At 43.0% G+C, this 25,730-nt stretch overlaps 2 protein-coding genes across 2 annotated transcripts in view; both read left to right on the top strand.

Moving 5' to 3' along the window:
• Nucleotides 1–4,223: 4,223 nt before the first annotated feature.
• On the top strand, nucleotides 4,224–9,225 carry LOC134438573 (cytochrome P450 1A1). The gene is made up of 7 exons (XM_063188167.1): nucleotides 4,224–4,313; nucleotides 4,881–5,758; nucleotides 6,061–6,187; nucleotides 6,412–6,501; nucleotides 6,617–6,740; nucleotides 6,851–6,937; nucleotides 7,394–9,225. The coding sequence occupies exons 2-7, from the start codon at nucleotides 4,919–4,921 to the stop codon at nucleotides 7,689–7,691; spliced, it is 1,566 nt and encodes a 521-aa protein (XP_063044237.1). The 5' UTR covers nucleotides 4,224–4,313; nucleotides 4,881–4,918; the 3' UTR covers nucleotides 7,692–9,225.
• Nucleotides 9,226–9,635: 410 nt separating this feature from the next.
• The window catches only part of LOC134439337 (enhancer of mRNA-decapping protein 3-like), a 29,023-nt gene continuing 12,928 nt past the window's right edge, over nucleotides 9,636–25,730 (top strand). The window contains exons 1-4 of the mRNA XM_063189244.1: nucleotides 9,636–9,751; nucleotides 10,155–10,329; nucleotides 10,864–11,048; nucleotides 20,836–21,192. Of these exons, the coding sequence (XP_063045314.1) occupies nucleotides 10,166–10,329; nucleotides 10,864–11,048; nucleotides 20,836–21,192 (706 nt within the window). The 5' untranslated portion in view covers nucleotides 9,636–9,751; nucleotides 10,155–10,165. The remainder of the gene's footprint in view (nucleotides 9,752–10,154; nucleotides 10,330–10,863; nucleotides 11,049–20,835; nucleotides 21,193–25,730) is intronic.

Genomic DNA, 25,730 nt, shown 5'->3' with positions numbered 1-25,730 from the left:
CGTTTGACTCCCATTCATCTTGCACGCCCTCAGCCTGCTATAGGGAGATTCCTGTGGAGAGGGAGCGAGGAGGAGAGCGGAAGAGAGGAGAGGAGGAGAGAAGAGGGCAGAGGAGAGGGGAGGAGTGGACTGGAGAGGAGGAGAGAAGAGAGGAAAAGAGGAGGAGCGGAGAGCAGGGGAGAAGAGAGGAGAGGAGTAGAGAAGAGTGGAGTGGAGAGGAGGGGAGAAGAGGAGAGCAGGAGAGAAGAGGGCAGAGGAGAGGGGAGGAGTGGAATGGAGAGAAGGAGAGAAGATAGGAGAGGAGAGGGGAGGAGAGAGGAGAGAAGAGGGCAGAGGAAAGGAGGAGAGAGGAGGAGAAGAGAAGAGGGAGGAGAAGAAGAGAGGGGAAGAGAGAAGAGGGGAGGAGAGGAGAAGAGGAGAGAAGAGAGGTGAGGGGAGGAGTGGAGAAGAAAGGAGGGAGAAGAGATAGGAAGGGAGGAGTGGAGAGAAGACAGGAGAGGAGAGAGGAGTGGAGAGAAGACAGGAAAGAAGGGAGAAGAGAGGAGGGCTGAGGAGAAGGCAGAAAAGGAGAGAAAAGAGGAGAAGAATGAAAAGGAGAGAAAGAGGAGAGAAGAGGAGAAGAGGACTCAGATCAGAAGAGGACTCAGCAGGAGGGGAGGCATTGTGCTGTCATACCTATTCAGCGATGATTATCAGTGACATGCATTACTGTTTCTGCCACCCTACGTCAACTCACAAGGACCCTGCTGGCCACCACACACTGTGTTATCTTTTACAGTAACACAAATAGGGGCGAGTTATGGACTACTGCAAATATGGGCTGATAGGCTAAAGACAAAGTAATATAGAATACATTTATAAATTGAATAGCGCCCACCCCCCAATATTTATGAAATTGTTTTCTTTATTATTTATTTATTTTATTTGAGCCCCTGGAAATCAGAGTGGAACATCATGCACGAAGGGTACATGTTGTACCGTTGAATAGGTCACAAGAAAATGCAATGCATTTTACAGGATTCACACACAACTCTGCAAAAGACTTTGTATAAAACAGTAGCCTAATTGAAGATCATTCAGAAATATTAGTTAACAACGAAATTATGTTGCTTCAGTGCAGAAAGGAATATAGAACCCCCCTCCTGAAAGATAGGCTAGCCTACAGCAAATGGGACGAGAGACAAAGCATCCAGGTTAAGCTCAATATTTGAGCTTAAACCTTTGAGCTTATTGCTTAAACCTTTTTCCTAACACGTCTTTCTGATACTTGAAACTTCACATCATCAATCAACGTGTTCTCAGGTGTTACTAGAGTATTTGACCAGGTCACAAACGGTGGTCTAGCCTACTTCAGGCGCCTTCGGAAATGGGGTGAAGACGTGTTTGTTGTGTAACCTCAAATATCTCGTTTATCAGCTTCATGTGATAGAAGTGAAAGAAGCAGGGACTCTTAAGTTCACACGCAATGGGATCTGTCATGAGCTACTACTTCTGCGTGCGCTTTTTTCCCTCTGCGTGCGCTGATTGATTTTCAGCCCTACCGTTTTCCTAACTGCCAGAACTATGACTGGCACATCGCATGACTACAAAGCCCAAGATCCTCGCATTTACAGAATGGGCACGATACAAAAATATGTGCACCTCAATATTGTCGGGGGGGGGAAAGCCTCGCGTCCTGCTCGCTTTGTTCTACGAGTTTAAGACCCCTGTGTCTTTCCAGAGGCTGCTGCCTTCGCGTGACTGACCAAGCAGATTTAGGATTGTCCCGAGCGGCGAGCCCACCCCTCTGAGTGGTGGCTCCGCTTTCTCACGCGAACTCCAGGGCCAGGGAGGCGCTACTTGATAGGGAATGCTGTGGAGGGTGGTCGAAACAGCGGTAGCAAGACAGACGCATCAAGCAACACGGCTAAAGGCGGCGTGTGCTGTGGTGTATGCAGCGGCCTGGCACTAAGCTGAGGGCTGAAGACAGGGGTGGGGGTGTATTGGTCCATAGCCTACTTTTCTTTTTTTTAATAGCCTCACTATAGCCTTTCATCCCTCACCCAACGCATGTAAGCCCTGCAGACATGCTGAGTTTGAGAAGCAACAAGTCTACAGGTCATCACTTTTAACCACTGCAAGACGGGGGCCTGGGGGGTGGCTGGCAGGCGCCTATTATGTTCAAAGAAGGTTTATTTCATCCCAACATGCAGGTAGATGCTCCGTTCTCTGACCCCATTTAGCCTTTAACCTCGGCGTGGCTGACAGTCTCTCTCTCCCCCCAGCACAAAAAAAATCAGGTTGGGTGCAGGCGAGAGCTTAGCTGAGGCGCTCTCACGCAACTGGCCAATCTTTAACTAGTGTGCTAACAGGTGCACGCACGCTATGGCATCTGACAATTTTATCACAACTTGTTACCAGCCGTGATAACATGGCACGCAAAGCCTGTTCATCTGACAAGATTTTATGACTTTATTAAGCAATTCAGCAAAAGGGGATTTGCCATTAAGAATATGTAGTAAAGAACAAAGTAACCATCCCGCATCAGTCAATATTTATCTCCCCTTACTAAATCATCTCATAGAGAAATGACAGCATATTAGACATTTGCAAGATATAACTGGAAGCTGTTAAACATACGCCACACACACCTGCAGAGGTAACTAAAAATAGTGGCCCAACTGTGAATAAATAAACAATAAATAGCCCACCTCAAAAAAAGCCTCACATGGTCTAAATGAAATTATTCTCTGAAGACCTCATATTGCGCACCGCATTTAGCACTATAACGCTGTTGTGTTTTTTGTTTGATTGTTTGTTTTCATGACATAATACTGAACACATCTTCATGCTGTTTTTTTCAAGGTGACATGACTAAGATTTATCCAACTGTCAAAGACGCGAATTCCTTGATTTAAAAACTCTCCGGGGCATGAAGTTCTTTGCACGCCATGGAAACCTGTTGCTCGATACGATGGCCTTTGCCAAAGGAAACAGAACTACAGTATTTATGTCTAATCACTTCCTCTGAACAACATTGTATGGTCATTAATAACTCTTAACAACACGAGCCTTTATACAGTCTAAATCCAAACAATCAAAAACTGGCATGTGAGGTAGGCTAGATCTAATTGGCGCAGTGAATTGTAGCCAATGGTTTTAAGTAGCCTAGCCTAAACCAGTTGTTAAAAAATGTGAACGTGATTCATAATACATTTCAAACCACGAGATGACTATGCATATCATGCAACTAGAAATATAGGCTGTTTCCAACCATTATAGACAGAGGTGGAAAAGGTAGTCTACAGAAAAACTTCACTGAAGTAAGAGTGTCTTATCTGTACACATTACTCAAAGTAGCCTAAATACATGCCCATCTAAAAACCCTCAAGTAGGCCTAGTTAAAAACGTTTTAAAAAAATGTTGGCATGTGTGACTTACCCTACCTACAGGCTGCGTAGGACAGTTACTTTCAATTAGCTTTCTTCTGGAATTCAACGTCTTTTCCTCCATGAACTCCATCTTATACTGCGCTTAATCCTGCGTAATTTCCCAGATTGTTTTATTATTGTGCATATAATTTTGTCTTTATCAGAATAATTTTACTCAGTAGTCTACTCAGGCCTGGTTCCAGTGTAATTGAATGAGATAGGCTACTTGGGTCAAAATGTAGGGTACAACAAGTAAAACACTTTAAAAACTACTCAAAATGACAACAAAAGCTACTCACATGCAATACTTGAGTAAATGTAATAATTTACTTTTCACCCCTGATTATCAACATGAAACATGGACAAACTTTGTTCCCAAGTTACACAGATAAAAAATGTATCATACACAAGGCATATTTGCAAGTTGAATATTTGTGCTCCAACACAGACAGACTGTATGCAAAATAGTATGTTTGTGACATGATCCATGACTGTTATAGTGCCATAAGTAGACAAAGTATTTGCTGAGAGGATCACACTTTGCTGATGAATAGAAGGCATTATGCACGTTATCGTCCCATCTTATCTGAATTTGGGGAAGTAAAATTTTATTGCCCTTTCATCAAAGCACGCAACACAGACTGAAGACCGTGACATGTTTTTATAATTACCTTGTAATCTGTCCTCTTTTCGGCGCTACCTTGGTTATCTGTGTGCAGCTCCTTTAGTTACGTCACGCAGCTTCAGCCAATCGCACCAGGGAACGCTCTATAAAAGTACTGACAGTTCTCCCCTCTGTAGGCTTTCTAGGAAAGCAACAATTTGGGATTCACCTCTTAAGTGGAATCGTAGGCTACACTAGCACACTGAATTGCACCTGTTGCGTGACCACGTAAATATCGGGTAAGTCAAATTAAGAAGTCTCCAGTGAGAGTGATCAGAACTTATCAGTTATCATCAGTTGCAATGATTTAATTTATGAATGGATATCTCCTTGCTTAAGGTGTTTGTTGTTCAAATTGTTTCAGACATATTATTTTGCCGGTGTGTAAAGTGATTCGTATGATGAAAATTCGTCCTGTGCACACATAGCCTACATGAGTACGCAATTTCAATTATAATAATAATAAACAATTAGTAACCTACCCGAATAGTGACTGTATGATGACGAAAAGAATGACACCGCCGGTCTTTTTTTTTCAAAACTGTAAAACATCTTAATTGAAACGCAATACGCAAACATTTGCACGGAAAACCAGAATGGAAGTTCAATGATAGAATGATAAGTTTCTCAGGCGCGTGTCTCTACAGCCGCACGCACCAACATGTGAGCGCTTGTGCTTCCAGGTTCCGCTTGTGAATAGCCTACATGCGACTGAATGAGATGCGACTGAATGAGGCAATGCATAGCTAAACTCCAGAGTTTATTTTCTTGACCACTTTTAATGACAGTGTTTCTCCCCTTCACAGCACTTCACAGCACCAGCAACCAGCAACAACAACTAATAATGGCGCTTCTGGTCTTGCCTTTACTGGGGGCTTTGTCAATCTCTGAGAGCCTCGTTGCTGTGGCAACAGTCTGTGCAGTCTACCTGCTCCTCCAGCTGCAGCGGGTGAAGGTGCCAGAGGGGCTGCGTCAGCTCCCGGGCCCCCGGCCCCTTCCCATCATCGGCAACGTTCTGGAACTTGGCAACAAGCCTCATCTGAGCCTCAGTGCCATGACACAGCGCTATGGCCACGTCTACCAGATCCAGATCGGCATGCGTCCCGTGGTGGTCATTAGTGGCGCGGACACGGTGCGCCAGGCGCTCATCAAGAAAGGCGAGGACTTTGCCAGCCGGCCCGAACTCTACAGCTTCCAGTTCGTCAACGACGGCAAGAGCCTGGCCTTCAGCTCCGACGGGGCCGGCGTGTGGCGTGCTCGCCGCAAGCTGGCCCTGACCGCCCTGCGCTCCTACTCCACCATGGAGGGGAAGGACACGGCCTACTCCTGCGTCCTGGAGGAGCACATCAGCAAGGAGGGCGAGTACCTGGTGGAGCAGCTGCGCAGCGTCATGGACGCCAACGGCAGCTTCGACCCCTTCCGCCACATCGTGGTGTCGGTGGCCAACGTCATCTGCGGCATGTGCTTCGGCCGGCGCTACAGCCACGACGACGAGCAGCTGCTGAGCCTGGTGAACATGAGCGACGAGTTTGGGCAGGTGGTGGGCAGCGGCAACCCGGCCGACTTCATCCCCATGCTGCGCTTCCTGCCCAGCGCCTCCATGGCCAAGTTCATGGCCATCAACGACCGCTTCAACAGCTTCGTGCAGGGGATCGTGTCGGAGCACTACAACTCCTTTGACAAGGTCAGTGTCGGCGCCACTGACAATGATGGGTAACCTGCATTCATTATGTTACAACCCAGTGCCACTTATTCTAATTTACCTGGTTTTACCTGTCCAATTCAACCAGGTGCTCATTTAACCAGGCAATCACCTGCTGAAAGATGACAGGTAAAACTGGGTCATTTGGAATAGGTGGCACTAACTCATAATGAATCCAGGTTGCCCATCACTGATCACAGGGCATGAAGAATTGGGAACAAAGCCTTAGAAGATCAGCATCACCATCTTAACATTTTATACTCACAAATTGTGTTCTGTTGCAGAATAACATCCGTGACATCACAGACTCCCTCATTGACCACTGCGAAGACAGGAAGCTGGACGAGAACTCCAACGAGGCCGTGTCTGATGAGAAGATTGTTGGCATCGTCAATGACCTCTTTGGTGCAGGTGAATAAGCAAAGCATTCCTTTTAAAATGTATGATTCCTCTTAATGGTCTTGATTTCAAAATAGATATTCGTTGACATGACAATGACATGATCAATTGTTGCCTTGGATGAGAGAGAGAAATACTTCCCTTTGAAAAAAAGGATGATCTTGTGACTGATACTGTGAAAAGCATGACATGACATGGTATGGAAAAAAGCATGACATTATGTAATGCCATCACAGGATTCGACACTATCAGCACGGCTCTGTCATGGTCTGTTGTCTATCTGGTGGCCTACCCAGAAATCCAGGAGAGGCTTCACGAAGAAATGAGTGAGTATGAGTTAACCTACATCTATATTTCTGTCAATGAACATCGGAAGATTAAATATGCTTATTCGGAAATATAGAGCCGCACAGTACTTACTAACTGATGTTTTCTGTGCAGAGGAAAAAGTCGGACTGGACCGGACGCCAATGCTGTCAGACAAGTCCAGACTGCCACTGTTGGAAGCCTTCATCCTGGAGCTGTTCCGTCATTCCTCCTTCCTGCCTTTTACGATTCCTCACTGGTAAGACATGTCTTCATATCCTCATTCATAAAAAAACAGTAGAGTGTATTTATCTTATGTATATGTTTTAAAAATGCAAATGATCTAACCACATCACACTGTATTTACAGCACGTCTAGAGACACTTCACTGAATGGATATTTCATCCCCAAGAACACCTGTGTGTTCATCAATCAGTACCAGGTCAACCATGATCCGTAAGTTTCAAATAATATGTCCATTTGTTTCTAAAATGCATACCATGAAAAAACTAGTTTTGTTCGGGGCAATATTTCATACAGTAACAACTGCATGTTGGCCGAGCACTTCTAGTGGTAGTAATTATAACATCAATGACAGCAGCAAAATAAATCTCTATAGGCCTATGTCAGTCAAGTCAGTCTCATCCAGGGGGGCAGCTAGAAACCATTGATTAAAAAAATCAGGTTGGATAAGGTCTGAAATCCAAAAATTCTTTGTATTTTGAAAAAATGTAAGTAAATTAAAAAAAAGGATTTATATTTACATTAAAAATATGTATTATTATTTGAAGAGTCAATGACTTATAACGCATAAGCCCACCACTACACCTGTGGTTCACCATGCATCAGCTGCTGAGCCCATTGACTCACATTGCACCTCCTGACCTGTGCGTGTATCTCCTCCTCCTCCAGTGAGCTGTGGAAGGACCCCTCCTCCTTCACCCCCGACCGCTTCCTATCGGCTGACGGCAGCGAGCTCAACAAGATGGAGGGCGAGAAGGTGATGGTCTTCGGTGCGGGCAAGCGGCGCTGCATCGGCGAGGCCATTGGCCGTGCCGAGGTCTTCCTCTTCCTGGCCATCCTTGTGCAGCGCCTGCAGTTCCAGAAGATACCCGGCCAGGAGCTGGACATGACGCCTGAGTACGGCCTGACCATGAAGCACAAGCGCTGCCATCTGCGGGCCACCATTCGCCAGCGGGAAGAGAACTGAGCCACCAGGGAGGAGTGTCTTGTGTCGAGGGGGCCAGGGAGCACCTCGATGCTGAGTTGTGCTCACATGCATCTTTGTTTCCCCTTCCCAGTAGGTTTAAGACAAACGTTCACATATGTTAACGTATGGTTGAAAAAAGTCCAGTTGTCTGGGATTTTTGCTGGCTGCTTTCCAGCCGGTGTCAGTAAAAGAGGGAGTCGTGTAACAGGGTACACATACACACAATTTATCTCTCGAAAATGTAACCTGCAATGACATAAGGATTTGTTATTGATCAGACAGACACACTGAGATGAGCTGGAGGAGTTGGAAATTGAGAAATCCGACATTGTACAGTTGCATTACTAGAGGGCATTTGGTAACGAGTATGGGGAAAATGCTGTAACAGACTGAACTGAATCCATTGCTTTAAGTAACTGTCAGTCTACACATGCAGTCAGAGTGACATACTGCAAGCTACTGTAAGTATCCTGTGGAGACTACATTAAATGTATATGTATCAGGGGCAAATCCATCAGCTAAAAATGATAATAGAAATATGGTTTCTGACTGAACTGAATCCTTTGCTTTTATGTACAGTAACAAAAATCGGCAGAGGACCTATCGAATCTATTTGAGTCAGATGCCCCCAAGGAAGTCACACACACACACACACACACACACACACACACACACACACACACACACACACACACACACACACACACACACACACACACACACACACACACAGTAAAATGCATCTGTAGCAGGGACCAATTAAGCAGCTGACCAAGAGAGTCACAGAACGTTTATTATATACAAATAAGACACACAAGGTAAAATATTGTATTATAGGAAGGGGACGTGACCCCTCCTTCTAACAAGCCTGTGTATCAGATGGCATACAGTACAAGTGCCTTTCAAATTGTATGGTCTACACATACTCAGATTGTAGGCCTAAACACAGGCTGTTGTTGTAGGCTGTGCAAGTCTAAATCACTCATTGCTGCCCATTTAGTTCTATGAAATGTTCAGGTGAGCTGTAAGACACTGAAGCTATTTTGTAAACGTGTAATTCTTTAATGTGACACGCTATGTATGTGCATATACAGGATATACTAGCATTTGGCTATGCACTGTCAGGTTGTGATGAACCTGGGGTGTAATTTGGACATTGTGTGTGTGTGTGTGTGTGTGTGTGTGTGTGTGTGTGTGTGTGTGTGTGTGTGTGTGTGTGTGTGTGTGTGTGTGTGTGTGTGTTCTCCCCACACAACCATTTTGGTTATCTGCTGTATTTCCAGGTTGTAAAAAATGAAAGAAGTATAAACATATGTTCAGAATGAAGGATTTTTATTAAATGTTTTATTATTATAATTTTATTAAGCTATTGAGCTGTGAAACTCTGAAGACTATAAGCCAATCATTCATTTATCCTGTTGTGTATGCTCAAGCAAAGTGAATATTTGTCTACTTTACATGAATTCTTCACTGTAAGTGTTGTGACTTGTTTATGTATTTATAAATAAAATTTAAAAATGAAATCACCAATGTGTATTATTTTTGTCGGCTAAATTATTTTGACCATTTTTTTATGTTTTCATATTAGGCCTACATTTAGTCTGCTTTTTTCTCTGTAGTCATGTTTAGGCCTCAATAATATTAATCTTTAAATTAGGCAAATGCTACAACCTGTTGATAAGGTGGCTTTTAATGTCAGAAAATAACAATAGCCTAAACAAGGCCATGCAATAAATCAAAGTAAATAGCGAGCATCTTTTCCATGCAAGCCTAGATGATAATAAGAATGCTAGTTGGACCATATCCTATGATTATGTGCTCACCCTTTTACTGTGTTAATTAAAATGGACTATTAAAAAAAAAAAAATTAAAATGGACTAATTGATTTGACATAGCCTGGAAGTGACGTATGATTTTGTGTTGTAAATTATCCGTAGGCCTATCGCCTCACACTGCAGGTGCACTCTACGTGCGTGGCATTAACGCGGTTTATGTTCAAGTTCTTCAAAGTGCGAGCGTGTTTCACCACTTATAGTTTAAGCCTAGGCCTACATCAAGAGGTATGCGGTTACTTTTCGGGATTCAGTTATGATGGCATAAACATTAAAAAATTGTGTTATTCTTGAAGGCAGGGCGGCTATTTTGTGTGTGCCGTCGGGTGGCTAGCCTATGGCAGGAGCATTTTTGGACGGGGCATAAAAAGCTTTTGTATTGTCTGTGATGTTTTAACTTGTTAAACATTTATTTGTTTACATGAACTAAAAACTGTCTACTTTGACGGCTGGTGCATTTGTTAGCATTCTTCCTCGTTACATTATTAGCAAGTTTCGCTGCACGGCACACAAGGATACAATGTGTTTTCATTGGTTACATTCATACTAGTAGGGGCCTGACAAAACAGTGAAAGTATCCTATTGCCCTTACCTGTCTCTCTCACATACACGCTATGGGTGTTAATCTCAGGACTGTGTACCATGGCATCAGACTGGTTGGGTAGTCTTGTCTCCATAGACTGTGGGACCACGCTTGGAATATACCAAGGAGAGGTCTCAGCTGTTGACCCGCGCGCTCAAACCATCTCCCTGAGGCAGCCGTTCCAAAATGGCATCCGATGTCCAGTTCCCGAGGTTTCCTTTAGGTGTGCGTCGAAATCACAATCAACGAAGTTAAATGTGTAGCATCTTATCTGTTTAGCAGGTTCTGTATTTATTTGCCATTTATTTCTTTGAGTCTTTATTTTGCTAACATAGTTGAGACCTATTAGGCCTAGGGGCTTAGTGAAAGCTATGCAGTTGGTTATGCAGTATTAAATACCAATGTCACTAAAACAAGTATCTATCTACCCTAGATAGTGTTTGAGTTTGAGTAGTTTATTTGTCACATGCAAAGCCATAACCAAGGTTACAGCTTGTAGTGAAATTACGGTTCTGGTAAAACCCCACAATGTGCAGAAATCATTAGACTAAACTGTTAACATAAATACACACATCAAATAAATAAGCAGTATAGAGAATGTCCATAGATGCACCTAATGCATAGCCTGGTCCTCACCATCGCATAATACTACCATTTCCATTTAAGTACATATGATGGCGTGCGAGGCTACCTAATGCACCTGATGGTGATGTGTTTATCACCCCCTTGTCTTACTATACCTTTTGATGCCATACAGTGCCTCTGATATCAAAGACCTTACCATCCTGGATATCCCCAAAGTCAGAGGGACCTTGAATAAGATCTGCGAAAGCAAGCTGTCCTCGCTACCAGCCAAGATCGGTGAGAGCAAGCTGTCCACTTCACCAGCTGAGGATAAAGGACCCGGGCCTCCTAAAGCCCCAATCACCATCCTACGTAGAGGTGGGTAGCCTGTCAGCTCCATATCTCTATCCTACATGAACTAAAGCACATATCATCCTAAATAGAGGGGATTTTTCTGTCTGTAAACCAACTATTGGACAAGGACAGATCCAGACATGACTCTATATGTCAGGTGGTTGGCCAGTCGGTCAGAAACAAAGTGTTGTGCCAAGGGACTGTGGTTTAAGAGGCTTGAGGTCCACAACAACATTGTATAAGTGAGGAGAGCATCGCCATTGCTGTGAATGCTATTTTTTAAACTCTGCTGTCCAAAGATGCTTCCTTGTTTTCTTTATACAGTATTATATGCTGTATGCTTCCCTTAACCCATTTTAGCCTAAGTCCTTTTAAAACCTAAATATCTCAGCCTCCGAAGCACATAAAATAATGAAATAAGTTGCATTTAAAAGGGCCCTCATTTTGCATTAGAATGTGTTCATTCAGCTCCAACATACCCACATTTTAAATGAAAAAACCTCACATCTCAAGAGCCTGAATGCAGCGTATACGTCGCTCCAGGCTAAAATGGGTTAATATACCTCTGTCAGGTTAATGTTTTTTTGTCACAAAAGGTAATAAACAAATACTTGTTGCAGGTCTGTGGTCTACAACTGGCATCTCAATGTATCTGGCCAAAAACTTTCAATATTGGAAAATAGATATTTGAAAATCATATAATTGGAAATTTGAGGCAAAGGGTAAAATTGTCTGGCAGAGACAGGCAGGCCTGCTACATCTACAACACTAGATAATTATGGCTTTTGTGCACCAGCAAATTTAAATCGTTTTGCGAGCAAAATTGAAATAGAACTGTCACATGTCAATCAGCAGTCCCTTTATTTGAACATTTGTTCACAAGCATCTTTGCGTGCTGCTCTTCCCACGGTGACCTTGCGTGTGTCACTTTTGCATTGAACGCAGTCACAAAACCTCTTTTGTGTCTTCGCATTGTGCAATAGGAAGTGAAGTTGTTTGGTAAGGGAGTTTTTTTTTCGCACCAAATGTATGCCATCAGGCGTTGATGAGTTACCCATGGCAAAGATTATATAATGTCAGACTCCTACTTGAGGTGGAAATGGAGCACAGAAACATGTCTGTGGCAGTCAAGCCAAGCACAACCACCCACCCGTCTCCACTGAACTACTGAACATGCAGTCCCCCCCTCCCCCCCCCTTCCCCTTTTGCGCTAATCTACCTTGTCTGCGTTTGGTGTCGTGTTTACATAAGGTGCTTTTTCACCTCTGCCCACGTGCTCTTTGGGTTTCGCCACCTCCTCTGCTGCCACTGAAGGTTTGCATTGTTTATCTTATCCGTGTTTAATGACGTGGAAAAATGTGAAACTAGACACATAGGTGTCGCAGGGCCCTTCTTCTCTACGACATAATCTGTGAGGCCCTGCTCGCTGTCAGGTAGTCAGCTGGATATGTCGCACATTTGTGCAGCACTGAGTTAGACTGACTTGCTTCTTCTTTGTATGGTGTGTGCGGCATGTTTGATCTGTTTTGAAATGTGGATTATATGTTGCTAAACTTCATAATTTCCTTCGGGATCAATGAAGTAACTCGACTCTATCGAGGAGGTGTGAGACAGTAAAATCTGGAATAGGCCCCCTGATTGGGTGATTAAAAGACTACATTTGTGATGCAAAATGAAACACTGTCTACTGTCACTGTGACTCAGTGATGTTGAAGTGAGACACAACACATGACCGAGTCTGCTTGTTTTCTGGAATTCATTTGGTTTGCGTGTTCAGGGCAGGTGTTTGTTTTCCTTTCCCGTTATCAGGACTTGGTGGGGGCAGGGACGGGAAAGAGGAAGGGAGATTGCTGAAATTGTGAAAACGAAAATCACAGCTGACCAAAGTCAGTTGTGAGAAGACGAGTGTTTTGAAATGCTCTGGATGTGCAAGAGTGCACCGCTGTCCCATCATTGACCTGCAGTGAGCAGGCTGTGGGGCCTGATAAAGAAGCTCACGCTCAAGAGTTGCGTAATACACAGACATGCACATCAGTGTTTTGAAGGAAGAGTTCTGGGATATTGGTTTAACATGTCTCTGTGCCCACTAAGATTGTTTTCACATCATACGAGCCTATAGTCAGTGGAGATATGTTTTTTTTTTTTACAATCTAAATACTGTTCCCTTAACATCTCCATTGTTTCTCTCTCTTTTTTCCCTTGTTTTTCTCCTCGTCACATCCATTCTGATATCAAGTTTGGAAATCCCCTACGTATCCTAGGTTAGTGTGGCAGTGAAACCAATCCAGCCATCTTCTTAAGTAATGCTGTATGGTCATTTCACATGATCACCTTGTCGCCTGACCGACACAGCCTTATGTGCCTGTTTAGTGGCCAGGTAGAACACCACAACTGCATATGCATGAATTTGGCGGTAATAATAAGAGGAAACGGGCTAAGAAGGTTTTAAGTAAGAGGGTAGGACGCTATACATTCATCCTTGATTGTCTGTCAGTCAATTGAAGTCACAAAGAGATGGTTTTGATGTTGTGTGAAAGCTTTTTTCTGGCATTACAAAACACACAAACAACATGGAACACAACCGTTATCAGAGCATGAATTATGAGATAGTAAAATATTACAAAGTGAATATTAAAAAACTGTCTTTTAAAATGGCTAATATCTTTGTCCAAACCTAGCCTGCAATGTCATGAACAACACCTGAAAGTATGATGCTTGGTCCTTGAGTCATTTTGGAGATGACTGAAAGGTTGAAATGAGTTATAGTTAAGTAATAATATCGTAATGTTAGAGGAGATTGCCCCACCTGACACTCTGCCCAAATTAGCATTAGCATTTTGTGTGGAGTGCCAGTTGAGGTACTCATGTCAAGTGGGGCACCCCTCCCTAAAAGTACTCTATTACTACTTTATTGCAATTCACGCCAAAATTTTAGTCCAATTATCTCAGAAACGACTCAAGAGCCAAACACTATAATTTCAGGTGTTGTTTGCGATTACAGGCTGGGGTTTGAGAAGATATTTGGCAATTTCAAAATATCTTTTATATTCAACTTTAAATATTAAAATATACAATTTATTCATACTTGGATAACTGTTGTGTTTCATGTTGTTTGTGTAACTGGTAGAGCTAGAGAAGAGCTTTCAAACAACATATCTTAGTGCCACAGCCAGGCAATTTCAGGGTTCTACAGTACATAGTCACTAAAAAGACACTACATTTTGATAAAATCTGTTTTGGTCAGACACCAAAGTGTCTGTTTTCACATGAAATGACCCAATAGTTCAAGCCAACAAACCATGTCCTAAAGCATATGCAATTCCATGTCTTCTCAAGGTCATGTGACATAAAGCATACATTATGTTTAACTACATTTCTGGGCTAATGTTTAAAGGGACACTGTGAGATTTGTAGTTGTTTATTTCCAGAATTCATGCTGCCCATTCACTAATGTTACCTTTTTCATGAATACTTACCACCACCACCAAATTCTAAGTATTCATTATGACTGGAAAAATTGCACTTTTCATACATGAAAAGGGGGATCTTCTCCATGGTCCGCCATTTTCAATTTCCAAAAATAGCCATTTTTAGCTGCAAAAATGACTCTACTTGGATCATACTAGGAAATATTTGTTTATTACTTAGTAAACTTTAATGTAAAGATCAAATTTGGCAATAGACAGCCCAGTTTCAATGAGCAGCATAGTTGCAGTACCTTTTTTGACAATTTCCTGCACAGTGTACCTTTTAAGGATATGGTACTGTAGAATTGCTGTTGTGTGTCTCTTTTAATACCCAAGCTCATGTAACTGATTTGCACCTAGATCATTGTGGACTTTGTTTTGTCACTTTGGCCCAGCCATGGTTACATTGCAAGTTGATGTTAGGTACTAGGTAGCATATTGTATACAGCCTTGGAAAAAAATTGAAGAGATCACTTCAAAATTGTATTACTTCTATGTATGTGTTTGAGTAAAATGAACATTATTATTTAATTCTATAAACTACTGACATTCCCTCGGAATTTCGAATTAAAATATTTAGAAATTTTAGAGCTTTTATTTGCAGAAAATGACAAAATGTCAAAATTTGGCAGCGAATTAGTGATGATCTGAGGGTGCTGTCGTGAGGCTGGAATTGGTCAGATTCATCTTTAGAAATGGCGTGCTAACTGAAGCCACATATAAAGTTATCTTGGACGAAAACTTGCTTCCCTCTACTCTGACAATGATTCCCAACTCTGAGGATGGTCTTTCATGGCCAGCCCAATCTCCAGGCATGAGTCCCATTAAAAACTTCTGAAATGTGATCAAGAGGATGAGGGAGTGTTTCAAGCCATCAAATAAAGCTCCACAACTTGAATCTCTGCCCCAGGAATGGAATTAAGTAATCTAAAAACAATATGAAAGACTGGTGGAGAGCGTGCCAAGATGTCTGTAAATCCAGGGATATTCCACGAAATATTGATTTCTTTGCTCTTCCAAAGTTAAATCATCACTATTATGTTGTTGTTGTCTTTGCATTTTGTTTGAGGCCTGAACACATTTGCATTTGTGTTATTTCGACCATTTGTGAATACATGCTGTAAATGACAATATTTTATTTCGAAATTCAGAGCAAATGTTGTCAGTAGTTTTTAGAATAAAACAACTATGTCAGTTTCCCTCAAACATACCTATCGATAAGAAAATCAGAAAAACTGATTATTTTGAAGTGGTATCTTAATATTTGTCGGAGCTGTATATGGGTCATGTATGTTTTGTCTCCATGTACGTGTTGCTTTCTTGACTAATTCCATCCAGCCTATGCACTTGTCATAATACCTGTGAGCTGGGTGGGTTTATTTTCCCAAGTGCTTGATTCCAGGTTCCAGTAATGAGCGTTAATGCACCATTAAGATCTTAACTCTGTCTTTAAACCTGAAGCAGGCTGAACTGCACTTAGTAGCTATCCAGCAAACCATACTTTAGTCGAGTCAAAATATGGTGCCAAAGTGCAGTAGAGATCTTGCAATTTTCCCTTTGATGCCCCTACCACCAAACTGTTGCTGTGTGGGTATTTTCCCATGGGGGGTGGCCCGACACTACCTTGCTGTGCCCTGGTTGTTCTGATCGCTGAGTACATTCAGGCCACTCCTGTTCCGTAGGGTGGTGTCAACGGGCACTTGTGGTCAACCGCCCCCATCCCTTCCCTCCCCTCCACTGCCCCCTCCACTGCCTCAGGCGAGTGCTGACCCTCGGTTGCCTACTCCCCTGCCGCCTCCCAGGAGAATCCCCCTTGCGTGCTAGGGGCCTATACCAAAGTTCCTCTTTACAATACTTGTGTGACTAAGATCAATAAACATCCCCCTGTTGCCGTGTCCGCGAGCCTACAGAGCAGTTATGCAATGGCTGGGCTACGTGCCGCACTGCCCCTCTTGTTCTCTTTCCTCCTCTTCCCCCCCCCTCCCTTCCCTCCCACACAACCACCACCACCACCTCTCTCTTTCTCATCCCTCCTCACTTTTTATTCACCTCTAACTATCTCTCCTCCATTCTCTCTCTCTCTCTCTCTCTCTCTCTCTCTCTCTCTCTCTCTCTCGCTCTCGCTCTCTCTCTCGCTCTCTCTTCCTGTTCTATCTTTGTCCTTTCCCATTTTTCCACTCTCCCCTCTGTCCAGTTCTCTTAACTTATTCTGGCCTGGTACAGGAAACCCCACCACCACCACCGCCGCTTTCCTCCTCTAGACCACCACCACTCCCCCCTTGTTTCTCTCCACAGGAAGTGGTATAGTCTCGGTGAGGCAGGCATGCAGGCAGGCCAGGCAGGCTGTAGCTGCAAGTGCGAGCAATGTTTACCTTTTGTCTTTTAGTTGTAATCTGCAGCACAGTACGGGTGGCCGCTGACCAAGAGGCTAATGCACAATTTGCAGCGGGCCTGAAGTGCTGAGTGGCAGGGGACACGCTGACCCTTTCACTCTCTCGCTGCACCACAAGCCATCCATCAACCAGGGCTGTTTCAAGGTATTCTGGGGCCCTAGGCATAGATGGACTTGGGGCCCCCTCTCTCCTCTTCAGAGTCCTGGGGAGGGCCCCCCTCAAAAGATATTTTGATATAACACTTTTCGATCACTGAATACAGGGTAGTGCTGCCACCCTCACACATTTTTTTTCATTGTTGTAATTTCATGTTATTTCAATAGAAGTACATAACCAGTCATTATCAGGGGTCCCCCATTTCATCTGGTGGCCCTAGGCGATTGCCTGGATTGCTTGCCTGGTTGTGACAGGTCTGTCATCCACCCGCCGTGGCCCGCCGCACACTCTTCCACTTGGCCCCCAGGCTGTGGAGAGTTAGTGGAATAAGGAAGGAGGGAAGGAGGGAGGGAAAAATTGACAGAGAAAAAGAGAGGAATAGCGAGAGTGTTAGAGATGGGTGGAACTGAGGGAGGGAGGGTGGGAAAGCTTAGGAAAAAGGGGATTAGGAGGAAAAGGTGTGAAATCAAAGAAATTGCAGGAAAGGGTGGGGGAAGAGTGATGGAAATGTGGTGGTGGTGGGGTGGATATGAGAGCGATAAGTTGGAAAAAGAGGGGGATGGCCAGGAGAGGAAGTGCTGCACGAACAGATGAATGGACATAAATAGCCTGAGAAAGGGGAAGTACGGTAATAACCCTAAATGTGCAGACTTACCTCAGGGGTATGCTGTGGCCCTGAACCACACTGTTCATATCTCTCTCTCTCTCTCTCTCTCTCTCTCTCTCTCTCTCTCTCTCTCTCTCTCTCTCTCTCTCTCTCTCTCTCTCTCTCTCCCTCCCTTTTGGCTCCTCATCCTTTAAAAACTTGCCTTATTCTGTCGGCTGTCAGTAAAACAATGATATTTAGACACACACACACACACACACACACACACATACAGCTGCCAGTCAGCGCACTTGTCTGTGGTTAGCCATCATGAGCACATTAGGAACACTTTAACTCTGTACAGCCTGGGGTTGTGCTGTGAAATGTTACTACTGAATGCATTTTGTTTTGCAACTGAGACTTGAGACTTTGATGTTGATTCACAGAAGAAACTGGCACTAAAATCAAGATTAGAGTTGTCAACTGTCAATGGAAATAATACGGGACACTTGATTGTGGCGGGGGAATCTGGGGGTCCTCCCACATAAAATGTTGAATTTTTTTAGATGTCATTTCCTGCATTTTAACGTCCAGCGTCCCGTTTCAGCTCAATACGGAACACATAATTTTATCTCTTAATACGGACGATTCCGTATTTCAAGGACGGTTGGCAAGCCAAATCAAGATGGTCATGGTTGTACCAATTGATACAGACTTTTTGCAGGTTTGTGATTGGTGTAACCATTATTTCCCATAAATATATTCTTGTTTTACAGGAAATGTCATAGTGACTAAGATACAGTCCTTTATTTCAATGTGCTGACAACTTTTTCCAGTTTTAGAATCATTTGTCAAAATTGTATGTAAAAAATGCCAAAGAGGGTTAAGTATTGGTCTGTTTCTATACAGCAATATCACAATCACAATGTCCTCTGTTTTCAAGTGGTGGAATGATATTAACTAACTCTTTAATTAACCTAACTTTTATTCTGTGTAGTTGAAAGTAAATATCCAATATAACTTCTGTTATTGCTGTGGTTGTGCTATGTCACGTTTTCAAGGTCAACCAGACATTCATTTTGTACAAAAAAAATGTTAAAAATGTTTGACATGGCATGAAATATTTCAGAAATTCTCATTGTGCAAACCCTTATTTGTCATTGACCCATATCTCAGTGTGTCTGTTCATGCACACTATTCCTTGAAAGCACAGTACAACATGTGATTATGCCCTGTCCAATCAGTTAGAAAATTTCCATCCACAGCCCATAAATCAGTCATCAGTCAGTTATCAGTATATGGAAGAATATGATGTGGTCATTGTTTTTAGATATCACCCATCCCTAGTACGGCTATGGCTCAGGTGCTGTTTTTTGAGGAGTAAGACCGCCCTTGAAGACAGTGCATGTGCTAATGGATGATGGTTGTGTATGTGCCTGTGTGTGCATATGCATGTGTGTGTGTGTGTGTGTGTGTGTGTGTGTGTGTGTGTGTGTGTGTGTGTGTGTGTGTGTGTGTGTGTGTGTGTGTGTGTGTGTGTGTGTGTGTGTGTGTGTGTGTGTGTGTGTGTGTGTGTGTGTGTGTGTGTGTGCTCGTCTGTGTGTCTATGCATGTTGCGTGACAGGAGCAAACCTGAGAGAGTATTGAGGATGCTGGCGTGCAACTCTCACTACATGCTTTTGCTTTGCGTGAGAGCTCTGCGACACTGCGACTGAGGACCAGGTTTTTCCAGTTTGTTCTTTCTCTCGCTCGCTTGCTCTCTATCTCTTTCTTGCTTGCTCACTCTTTTCTTTTTTGTTCCTCTGTTGGTTCTTTTTTTTCTGCACTTTGCTTTTGTTTTCTGTGAGCATGCGTGCATGCGTCTGACTGTCTGTGTGCTCTTTTTTTCTCATTTGTGTTCCTAGAGTTCCTAGAAATGGGTCATTGGCATTCTTTAGTAGCAGACATAAGGGTGGTGCAACCACAGCTAAAGACACTTGTTTGAATTGTATGAATATTAATTACCTGGAAAAAAACAGTGGTCGCTTTTACTTTTTTACCAGTTTTTAACTTAAATCATTTACCGGTAATTGAAACAGTAGCGGCATTCGCTATGGCATTCGCACCTGAAGTCTGTTACTTAAAAATGTCAATGACCCAATATCATTGCTCATGGTTCTTGTGCTCCGCACGCGTGCTCGAGACTAGAACTGTACTGAATGGAAGGAGCTGAGCAAATGCTGATGTGAGTCTGCTACTTTAGTTAACCTACATGGTGTGGAGACCAGTGGTGTAGTCTACGGAGCATACCCACTTCTACATTTCAGGGATTTCAGTATACCCACTTAAAATGGATTGATCCATTATTTTGAATAGCACAAATATATAGAGTATACCCACTTAAAAAATGCTCAAATATACAGTATACCCACCATAAAAAAGTAGACTACACCACTGGGGGAGACTGAGACTGAGACTTAGCCTGTCAAAATGATGCTTCCTGATGCCTGATTTACCTTCCTGCTTCGTGTTGGTGTGAAGTCAATGAATCAAATGCTTTACTTAAAATAACACAAACCTTTTTGTTCAAATCCCCTTTCACCCCCCTACTCCTTTCACCACCAACCAGCCCCCCATCACCTTTGGATAATAGAGGTTTTGAAGTTCAGTGAATTCCTCGAGAATTGTTGGCAAAGGGATTGCAAAGTAGCTCAGCTTGTAGGGGTTGCAGCACTGCAACCAATGCCAGCATTCTAAGAATCTAAACTACATTTAACCTTTTACATGAGATACTGTACGCTTTCCCTGCCATACCGAAATTATGTAACATTTTTCTATGTACGCGTGTTATCTATGGATGTGTATGATGTGTATGAATGTCTGACTAGACAGCTCAAGAATGTCTCTTGGCCCTCGGTTAGTCACCCGTCAAGCTTAAGAATGCAAACTGATACTAAACAAGGTATTAGATGTCTTCTATTGTGGTCATCTCTGCAGCTTTCTATGTTTTACACAACAGCAACCAGTTTACAGACGCATGTCTTGCATGCCGTTCGTCGTTATGTGGCCTTCCTGGCAGTGCGGAGGGTTGAATGATTTTCTCAGAATCATTCCCGAGGACACTACTGAGAACTGACAAAAGATTGGCGAATCGCAGTCCAAATCAGTCAAAGTGAGTTTCAGGTGTTCTCTAAAGATGTCTCCTCTTTAAACCCCCCGCCCCTTGCTAGGAGCCCCCCTGGCCCCCAGAGCTGTGTCACAGGCCTCCATCCCGCCTGTCCCACGCAGGAGCAGCTCAGCAGGCGCCTCCACTGGCCGCGTGAAGGACAATGAGTGTTTCGGCGATGCCACCACAGAGGGTCTGGACGCCGATTTCGACTTCGAGGGCAACCTGGCGCTCTTCGACAAGGCCGCCGTCTATTCCCAGATGGATCGAAATGGCAACAGCAACGGGTCGAGACAACGGAGCACGCCTGGCAACCCGGCAGTGCCCAGCTACAGGCATGATGAGAACGTGCTGGAGGGTCAGCCAGTGGTCTACAGGCAGATTACCGTGCCACAGCATGGGGGCAAGGAGTTCTGCACAGGTAAGACGTATGTACTGTACGTACACTCACTCACTCACTCACTCACTCACTCACTCACTCACTCACTCACTCACTCACTCACTCACTCACTCACTCACTCACTCACTCACTCACTCACTCTCCGTATCGGGATAAGGAGTTCTGCACAGGTAAGGCACATGTACTGTACATACACACACACACACACACACTAGGGATGCAAATTATCGATGAATTCATTAATCATTAGTTGATAGCCTTATCGATCGACTTACGATTAATTGATAAGCGGCGTTTTCCCCCTGAAATCTCAATGTTTTCAATTTTTAATTAAAAATTGAGATAAAATACCACATTTAACTTAATTCTATTTCAATTCTTTAATCCAAAGGTGATTTAAATATTCCCACTAGTCACACCCCTCTTCACACACACTCTTCACATGCCCATTTCACCTGGGTCTCTTGTCAGTTGAATTGTCGATTAATTGCGATTAATTTTTTTAAATCAATTAACGCATTGAACGATTAAAGTCGATTAATCGATTAATCGTTTGCATCCCTAACACACACACACACACACACACACACACACACACACACACACACACACACACACACGCACACACACGCACACAGTATCGGGATAAGGTGTTCTGCACAGGTAAGACACTTGTGCACTCACTCATGCACACACTCACACACACTGTTGGGAAAGTTACTCAAAAACTGTAATGCACTACTTATTACATGCAGGGTTGGGGAAGTTACTTTTTAAATGTAATCCGGTAAAGTTACAAATTACTCTTTCAAAAATGTATTCAGTAATGTAATCCCATTACTTCAATATTTAAGTAATGTAACGGATTACTTTTGGATTACTTTTGGATTACTTTTGTTTTGAAAAGCCTCCCCATCCCATGATATTTTTTTTCCAGAGTAGGCTATGTATGACCTGAAAGTGCTGACGCACATGTTGCATGCATGCTGAATATTAGCAGTCTTACCAGGAGGTGTTTCTTTAAGTTAGACATTGTGTCTTTCGACGCTTACAAAATATTGACTTTGGGTTGGCACAACCGGCACTGGACATCGATATTGGCGCCCTTGTCTTCCTTGAAAATGAAATGTGGTAACACTTTATAATAATGTTCCTTAGTAAAGACTCAGTAAATAATGAACTAATGATGAATAAAATATTAACAAATGTTTTTATTATTAACTAAGCTTTATTAATGCTTTATAAAACATCTACAAATGATATATTCAAGATTTTATACACCTTATAACAGAGTATTTTATTCATTTACAAGCAACTTGTAAATGTTTGATAAATATAAAATATTAACATAGCATTTCCTAGTCATTTACAAGCATTTGTTTACATTTCCTAGTCATTTACAAACGTTTGTTAATGTTTTGTTCATCAATAGTTAATTATTTATTAAGTCTTTATAATGCTTTTTTGCATCCATTATTCTAAAGTGTTACCTGAAATGTTTATTGTATTTCCACCGGGTAAATGCATTTTTCTCCATTGCTCACGACTGCTCTGTACTTCTTTGACTGAGTGATTGATGCAACGACAACGAACTATTGAACACTCCCACCAGCAGGGAAGGGAAGCAAGGCTGAGAGAACGTAGGTCGGTCAGGAATGCTACTGTCACTGTCGTCATTACGTAACAGGTGATGATTCCGGCGAAAAACCAAAAATCACAACATACAAGCCACGGCATAACAATAAATGAATAAATAAATCAGTTAATATAATAATTAAATAAATAAAAGGGACCAAAGACGCAATTTCGCAAGAATTGTAATCCTGTTAAGTAATCCCCATTCCCACTGAATGTAACTGTAATCTGAATACATATTTTTTTGCTTGTAATGTAACGGATTACAATTACATTGATTTTGTATTCTTTTACCGTAACGCCGTTACATGTAATCCGTTACTCCCCAACCCTGATTACATGTTACTGTCATTTAAAAGTAATGCCTTACATTACAACATTGCTTTTTTTTTTTAAAGTAAGGCATTACACTACTTTTGCATTACTTTTAGTTACTTTAGCCAAAATGACTGGAAATAAGGATTTGCCTATTTTCAGGAATTGCGTCTTACCCACATACAATAAGGCCTAATAAAAATAAAAGTTTGGTTCCGGTTGGTTGTCAGGTTTGGTCATCGTCTGGTCGGATTTTTCCATTTCTTTTTTCAATTTCTTTTTTTTTTTACGTCCGACCCCCCAACCCCCCACATGCGCCAGATTTTGTCATAAACATTGTTGAACAATGCCAAGGACGATAGTGGAGTTGAGGCTTGATAAGTACAACTGAAGCACCCCCCCCCCCCCCCCCTGTCGGATAGCCTACCCTGCTGTGTCCCTGCCTCGTGCGAATGGGATGCATCCCCTCCTTTCCTGACTTATTTGGTGGTGCTATGGCTGCCATTTCGAGAGACGAAGCGTGAAAGAGGAAGCAATGTTCTGCGTGAAACTTTAAAATCTCTGCGCGGACGTAGGCTATCTTAGGCAATAGCTGATCTCGCGGTGATCCGCGAACATTGTACGTATAAAGAAAACAAAATACCCACACAAAATGTAGGTGAAAAAATGCGTTGTAATGTGCAAGTTACTTGCATTGTAACGAGGACATATTACTGATTTTTTCCCCTGTAATCAGGTACATTACTGCGTTACTCAAAAAGGTAATGCATTACAGTAATTACCGGTAGTTACTTTTGTAACGAGTTACTCCCAACACTGCTCACACATACATACACAAGCATGCACACACGCAAATGCACACAAACATGTGTGCAATGCATACAAATGCACATCGGAAAGGCACAGTCATTCTCTTTGTCTCTGTTTTTGTTAGTAGCTCTCCCTCTTCCTTTCCGTCTTTGTTTCTTGTACTTGACACATAGGATGAGTGGCAGGAAGACGCACCTGACTTTGTGTCCATCTTGTCATACAGTTGGACAAGTCGAATTGCCACCGTAAGCCTTAATGGGAAATCATAGTCCAGCCCACACACACACACACACACACACACACACACACACACACACACACACACACACACACACACACACACACACACGAGCGTGAGTAGAGAAGGGAAGCAGAACAGGACTGAGATGTACAGATAGGAAAAGAGGGGGATGTGTGGGTGAAGAAAAGATTATATGCACACAGGTGTGTGCAGGTGTGCATGTGTGCGTGTGTGAGTGAGAGAGAGAGATTGGAATGTGACCTTGGGAAGCTAACTTTCTAGCTTCAGCCACATTGCATTGCCCAATATTTTTGTTGTTCTTCTTTCTTATCCTCCATCTGTCCTTCTTACTGTTTATAGTTTCTGCTACAAGCCTTTTCCCTTCTTTTGTTATCTTCTCCCTCCCACTTGCACATGCTTGCTTCCTTCTAAACACGCACGCACGCACACATGCACGCCAGCCAGCCAGTCAGCCAGCCAGCAGGAACCAACAGTTGAAGTAGAACAGAAGCTTCCTCTGATAGGCTATCAAAGAGTACAGAGTATTAACAGGTAGGATACGTAAATGGCAGAGCCAACTGCTAATCTATTATATGCACAAGCATACACACACACATGCACACGCACACACACACACACACACACCACTTACACACACACACACACACACACACACACACACACACACACACACACACACACACACACACACACACACGGCACACTTACACACACGTGGCACACTTACACACACGTGGCACACACACACACAAAAGCATGGATACAGTTTCACATGCACACATATCTCCAGAGAACTTCATATGCACCCATACTGGTCATCCACACACAATTGCTAGTGCACACGTGCATGCATGCATGTCTCTAACTGCACCCATAGTACTGTGCATGCACACTCACGTTGAAATGTGCAAGTACATGCACACTATTTCACATGCACACAAATTACACATGCACACAGAATTTGACATCCCGACATTTACAGCCACAATAATGTCAGACTGGTTTGGTGAAGGGCCTTTGTGTTAACGAAGCTGCCATGGTACCATGGACTCAAGTACAACTCTGCCTTGCTGCCGATGTTTAGCAGTGTGTGTGTGTGTGTGTGTGTGTGTGTGTGTGTGTGTGTGTGTGTGTTGTGTGTTTAGATGGGTAGGAGTGCCATTTCCAGTAACTATTATATCTTCTGGCAGTCAGTCACACATACCCATTCATTCAATAGCTATGAGAGTGCAATTCAATTATTCCCAAATGCAAGCATGCACATGCTCTCACTTCTGAGGAAAACCTGTCTTAAGGGATCAGTTTTTGTGCACACACACACACACACACACACACACACACACACACACACACACACACACACACACACACACACACACACACACACACACACACACACACACACACACACACGCAAACAAGCACACATTGATGCTTATATAGGACAGTAGGACAAGCTTGGCATGGAGTCATCAGTGTGTCATTTGTACACACACCAATTGCCCTAAAGCATAGGCAGCACACCCCCAATACACCC

This window comes from Engraulis encrasicolus, chromosome 22 (genome assembly GCF_034702125.1).
Source record: "Engraulis encrasicolus isolate BLACKSEA-1 chromosome 22, IST_EnEncr_1.0, whole genome shotgun sequence".
Taxonomy (NCBI): Eukaryota; Metazoa; Chordata; class Actinopteri; order Clupeiformes; family Engraulidae; genus Engraulis; species Engraulis encrasicolus.
The sequence above is the reverse complement of the archived record's forward strand: the minus strand, read 5'-3'. Positions and strand labels throughout refer to the sequence as shown.

What these genes read in the sequence shown, in the direction of transcription:
- LOC134438573 (XM_063188167.1), top strand. Translation starts at nt 4,919, where the DNA reads ATGGCGCTTCTGGTCTTGCCTTTACTGGGGGCTTTGTCAATCTCTGAG. An exon ending in CAATGACCTCTTTGGTGCAG is followed by an intron (nt 6,188 to 6,411) that starts GTGAATAAGCAA and finishes ATGCCATCACAG; the next exon opens with GATTCGACACTATCAGCACG. An exon ending in GAGGCTTCACGAAGAAATGA is followed by an intron (nt 6,502 to 6,616) that starts GTGAGTATGAGT and finishes TTTTCTGTGCAG; the next exon opens with AGGAAAAAGTCGGACTGGAC.